Source organism: Hipposideros armiger, unplaced genomic scaffold (assembly GCF_001890085.2).
Source record: "Hipposideros armiger isolate ML-2016 unplaced genomic scaffold, ASM189008v1 scaffold_635, whole genome shotgun sequence".
Taxonomy (NCBI): Eukaryota; Metazoa; Chordata; class Mammalia; order Chiroptera; family Hipposideridae; genus Hipposideros; species Hipposideros armiger.
Window position 1 is genome coordinate 139671 of NW_017731985.1, and position 6000 is coordinate 145670.

Here is a 6000-nt window from a genome sequence, read left to right on the forward strand (position 1 = left end):
GGGAAGTGACTTGGGTTTGTTGAGGTAGGGCATGGAACCACATAGGGAATGAGTGGACTGAAAAGGGGACAAGGAGCCTGGCAGAATATGTCTTGAGACTGGAATACACCTTGGGTTGGTGTGATCTGAAAGCCTAGGAGATATTTGAGGTGCTGCCCTCCTTAATCCTTCCCTGTGCTTCCTGCTTCCGATTGGACTCCTGCTTATTCCCACACAGGGCTTCATCAGGCTGGACATGTCTGAGTTCCAGGAGCGGCATGAGGTGAGTGAGTCCTCGGTGAAGCGTGATTTGGAGGGCCTGTCAATATAGCTACCTGGGCATTTTGATGTGGCTTATGATTTGGGCTGGAGATAATTCCAGTATCCTTGGGATTTGTCCTTTGGGGAAACAGGTGTGTAGGAGGGTCACTGATCTGTTTTGCTTAGGATTTGCTCTGAAGAATAAACATAGAGAAGATCTGTCTGCTCTCCCATCATGGTAGGATTCCTGCCACCCCAGGAGACAGGCAGCCTTAACAGTGTGTATGAAGCCATCTTCCTGTGCATGCTCAATTGGAAACCAAAAGCATGGAAAGGCCTTCCTAACATGTTTCCTTGCTTCCCCCAGGTGGCCAAGTTTATCGGGTCCCCACCAGGCTACATTGGCCACGAGGAGGGTGGCCAGCTGACCAAGAAGCTGAAGCAGTGCCCCAATGCCGTGGTGCTCTTTGATGAGGTGGACAAGGCCCATCCAGATGTGCTTACCATAATGCTGCAGCTGTTTGATGAGGTGAAAGTTAGCCTGGGCTGGAGTGGAAGTAGGGACACCTGGAAGTATGGGGGGCTGTGAACAGTGGGAACCAAGGGCCCAGAGGCCTGTCTGATCTTTCCGCAACTTGCTGCTCCCCCATGTGTACATTTGGGCACTTAGCAGATGTGGTTTTACCCGCTTCCTGGACCAGGGCCCAGGCTGGGCACTCGAGGGAAGACCAGCACTGGTCACGAGTCGAAAATTTCGTCACTGCCCTGGCTTCCTTCCAGAGACACAGAGTGGGACAGAGGTGCCAGGATAGAGAGAGACCTGAACTTTTACAGTAGTTTCAGCTCTGCTTCATCTCTGGGCATTGGGGACCTCGTGACAAACAAAGAGGCTGGATCCAAGATAAGCTCCAAGAACCTTTCTGGCTCATGGAGCCCTTTTCTTTTCAGGAGCTCCAGGTTTGTCACAAACAAAACAGGCTACTCCACTGGTGGAGTGAGTTCTAAATGAGGAGAAGAACCCGCCTTTATTCAGCACATTCTGTGTTCTAGGCTTGTGCTAAAGACTTTACAGATGTTTTCTCTAATCATCACAATAGCCAGGCAAGCCAGAAAGGAGCTCATCTTTTACAGATGAAGAAACTGCAGTTCAGAGAGGTTATAAATGACTTGCCCAAGGCCACAGAGCTACTCTGTGGAGAAGCCAGGATTGGGCTGCAAATACATCTGATCCCAGAGCCCCAGTTCTGCCCTCTGTACCGCTCCTTCCTTTGAGCTGAGGAGGGAGAGCTTATGGTTACAGAGGGGTTGACCTCTGCCCTTTCCAGGGGCCTGCAGAACCGGGATGAAGCTTCCGTTCTGCTCCCATGAAGGGGCTATTTTAGCCAGCACATGGCTAGATAGAGTCCAGCCCACCTTTCCACTTAGCCCCTCTAGCCCTGGGAAAAAAGGGAGGGGTTTTGCTTCCCATGCCACAAGTGCAGTAGATGAGGTACAGGAAGGGAGTCCCCCGGACCAAATAGCACACCAGGTACCAAGCCAGGAAGAACCAAAACCAAATGTGTCCATAGCTGCCCACCACCTTCCCCACCTGTCACAGCGTCCTTGCCCTGCCCCAGTTTTGTTGCTGTCTTCTCGGCCCCTCAGCTACTCCCTGTCCTCAGGCCCCCCACTGAGGAATGAAGGCCAGTCCTTCAAAAGCCACATATTCAGTTACTCTCATCTGGGCTCTGAGACCTCCTGCTCTGTTCCAGCTTCTTGATGGGATTCAGGTAAACAGCTATGCACCAGACCGAACCCTGCCCTCAGGCAGCTCCCTGCCTAGTTAACAGGTAGAAAGGAGACATGATAATTTTGCACTTTATATGCCACACACCGTTCTAAAAAAAATGTACATGTATCAACTCCTTTAATCCTCCCAGCAACCTAGGATAGTTAACAGATGTAACATGTAACAGATGTGGAAACCGAAGTACAGTGAGGAAGTAATTCACCCTTGGCCACACAGCTGGAAAGAGGGGTTCCAGATTCAAACCCAGGCAGCCCAGTTCCAGAGCCTGCAGCTTAAATAATAACTACTGTGCAGCCAGAGCCAAGAGAGAGAGGCAGACCTGCAGTGAGGCATTCACAGGAAGGGAGAGTCCAGCAGCCTGTTTGGCCTCTGACATCCCATCAGAGGCCTCCTTGGCCCAGGAGGAGGGACGGCAGCTGCTGACTGCAATACCGCTGGGTCCACCTGGAAGATGCTACCACCCCCTCAGGGAAGCCCTGTCCACCTCTCCCTGCTGCTGTCACTCCATGGCTGCCTTTGGGAGTTGATAATAATTCCTTTCTGTAGCCCCCACCAGCCTGCTGTAGTTTCTAATGCTTATGCCCTTGGTTCCACCCTGGTTTACTTAGCCAGATTTATGCGTGTATGCTCCTTGAGGACAGGGACCTTGTCTTACTCTGACCATTTCCATTCCCACTTCTCAGGGGAAATGCTCTGTTAACTAACTTAATTCAGTGGTAATTCAGCAAACCTTCCATGGATGGATAAGTGTTAGCCAGGTGAACAGAGAGAAGGGCTGGCAGCAGATACCTAATGTGCAGAGAAACACAGGGGCATGAGGCAGCCAGGTGTATTCAAGGAACCACAGCTGTTCAGTACTGCTCAAATGCAGAGGGAAGTGAACAGAATGGTGGAGATGAGGTGGGTAAGGTAGACGGGGGTTATTTTAATTGGTCCCAGTTAAGGCAAAGGAGCGCAGATTTGTTTGGTGGATCATAAGGAGTCTTGAAAGACTTTAAGCAAGAGAGAAACATGGTCAGGTTTTCACTTTATAAAGATCCTGTAGGCAGTGGTCAAAGAATGGAAAGAAGAGGTGGACAGCAAGGGCACTATTGAAGTGCCCAGGCTAGAGCTGGGGAGGCCTGCTGTAAAGCAGGGCTGTGGGATGAGAACTACCAGGAGGTCGACTGTGCACAGCTTAGTGATTGGGCAGGAGGAGAGAGGGAGGGGCCAAGGGTTTCTGGCCTGGGTGACTGGATGGCTGCTGCTGCCATCAGCTGAGGCAGAGAACACAGGATGAGCAGCAGATTGGCAAGGAAGGTGAGCTGAGGCTTGGAATTGTTGAATGGTGATGCCTGAGGGACAGCCATATGGAGATGTCCAAGGGGCCATTCATTAGTTGGAGAGGTCTGGAGCGTAGGAGAGGTCTGTACTGGAAGTAGAAATTCAGGAATGTCCCAGCACAGAGAGGGTAACGGAAGCCATGGGTAGCGATGATATCTCTCAACTAGAAAGCGTATAGTGTGCAGAGAAGAGAGGGCTAAAACAGAGCCTCGTGACCCATCAGGAAAGAGCCAGAGGGGGAGATGGCAAAGCAAAAGGCTGGTTCAGTGTGGGGCAGAGGGGACACAGACAGAACACAGTCCCTGCCTCAGTGTTCAGAAATGAGTGGGGAAGACCCACAGCAAAAAGCAGTTCAGCCCACTGTGGTGAGTGCTGTGCCAGGAGAAGTAGCAAGTGCCGGAAGTTGTAAGGGCACCTAATCTAGTCTGGGGGCATGAGGGAAGCCCCCCATTCCTACCCAGCCAGTTCTCCCAAGCCTGGGCCCAGAAAAGCAAGAGTCCTAAATGTACTCACCAAAGAGCCAAGCAGAACTAATGCTGATCACATTCCAGGTGACCCCAAAGCTTACAGCACAGGGCTGAAGTCCCAGGAAGAGGCTGGCCCCCCGGGAGCCCATCCTCTGCTCCTCCCTTCAAGGATAGAAGCAGTGGGGAAACAGCCCCCAGGGCCTGGGGTGAGCATTTGTGCCCCATCCGGGATGTGTGCACTGTAGTCATTGCTAGGAGGTAAGACAGTGACGGCTGTCTATTGGGACACATCTTTGGGACACATCTTTATTGCCATGGGCTCTGAGGACAAGAAGACATGAAGTCACCCTTGGGTCAGTCATACACTGCACCTGCTCCCCTCACCCACCTGGGACCCATCCTCAGGCCCAGTTATAAGCAGAGCTTTGATCTCTCGGAATGAAATTGCTGCTGGTTATTGCTCTGGCCAGTATAGCAGTGTGTGCACTCAGTCCTCAGGGATGAGCTCTGCGAACATACAGTGTCATATACACGTGCTTGGGCATGCCACACATTCATGCAGACCTGGTCCCCATTAAGGAGTAGAAGATTCTGTTGTAACTCGTAAGCAGGAAAGCTAATGCAAAAGCTCAAGAACATCCATTTGTGCCCTTGCCTTCCCCTTGTCCCACCCCAAGGCAGGGACGGAAGAGTGACTAGGACCTGGATCACGAGGCCCCTTTTGAATAGACCTCCTTGGAAGTAACACTTTCTGAGAGGCCTGTAAAGTGAGGCTGAAAAACACCCAGTACCATGCCCAGCACACAGTGGGTGCTCAGATAATGTACGTTCCTTCCTCGGTTGCCTCTGAGGACCAGGGTTGGTCTGCCATTGCATTGGCTTTGGAAGCAAGGCCTGGCCATTAGGCCACACCAACAGGGAAAGGGAAACGCTTGAGAAGTACTGGCTACTGGCTGAGGCCGGGGCAGGCAGGAGCTGACAGGCTGAGGTCAGTGACCAATCCCCCAGAGCCGTGTCTTCCAGCCTGGCAGGACCCATTGCTTTGTCTACAACCCACAGGAAATCCCAGGCAGGTCTTCCCACACCTGTCCCAGTTGCTTCTCTCCAACGAGGATCAAAGGATGCAAATTAAATTTGGCAGAATTCTGAGAAAATATTTTTTTATCAAATTTATTGCAGTGACATTGGTTAGTAAAATTATATAGGTTTCAAGTGTACAATTCTATAATACATCATCTATATATTGCATTGTATGTTCATCACCCAAAGTCAATTCTCCTTTAATCACCATATATTTGACCCCCTTTACCTTTTTCTACCACCACTCCTCTACCCTTACTCTCTGGTAACCACTAAACTCTTGTCTGCGTCTATAACTTTTTGTTTGTTTGTCTTGTTTGTTTGTTGCTTTCAGTTTTATATCCCACATGAGTGAAATCATATGGTTCTCAACTTTGTCAGACTTACTTCACTTAGCGTGATACTCTCAAGATTCATCCATGTTATTTGCAAATGGCAGCATTTCATCTTTTCTTATGGCAGAGTAATATTCCATTGTATATATACCACATCTTCTTTATCCAATCATCTATTGAAGGACTCTTTGGTTGTTTCCATGTCTTGGCCATCATAAATAATGCTGCAGTGAACATAGAGGTACATAAATCTTTACGGATAAATGGTTTCAGATTGTTTGGGTAGATACCCAAAAGAGGAATTGCTGGGTCATATGGTAATTCTATTCTTAATTTTTTGAGGAACCTCCATACTGTTTTCCATAGTGGCTGCACCAGTCTACATTCCCACCAGCAGTGTATAAGGGTTCCTTTGTCTCCACAGCCTTTCCAACACTTGTTATTACTTGTCTTGTTGATAATTGCCATTCTAACAGGTATCTCATTGTGGTTTTCATTTGCATTTCCCTAATAGCTAGTGAAGTTGAGCATTTTTTCATATATCTGTTGGCCATCTGTATGTCTTCTTAGAAGTGTCTGTTCAGGCCCTCTGCCCATTTTTTTTTTCTTTTTCTTTTTCTTTTTTTTTTTTAAAGATTTTTATTGGGGAATTGGGGGGATGGGAACAATGCTGGGGAATTGGGGGAAGGGGAACAGACAAGTTGCTGTCGTTTTTTTTGTTCTTCAATCTAGTTGTGGAGGACGCCGCTTCACTGGCCCAAGTTGG

General features: G+C 49.2%; 1 protein-coding gene across 1 annotated transcript in view; it reads left to right on the plus strand.

The window, feature by feature from the left end:
* Positions 1-6000, plus strand: part of CLPB (ClpB family mitochondrial disaggregase) — a 135021-nt gene that overhangs the window by 123451 nt on the left and 5570 nt on the right. Inside the window, exons 10-11 of the mRNA XM_019625652.1 lie at positions 218-262; positions 608-769. Coding sequence (XP_019481197.1) covers positions 218-262; positions 608-769 — 207 coding nt within the window. The remainder of the gene's footprint in view (positions 1-217; positions 263-607; positions 770-6000) is intronic.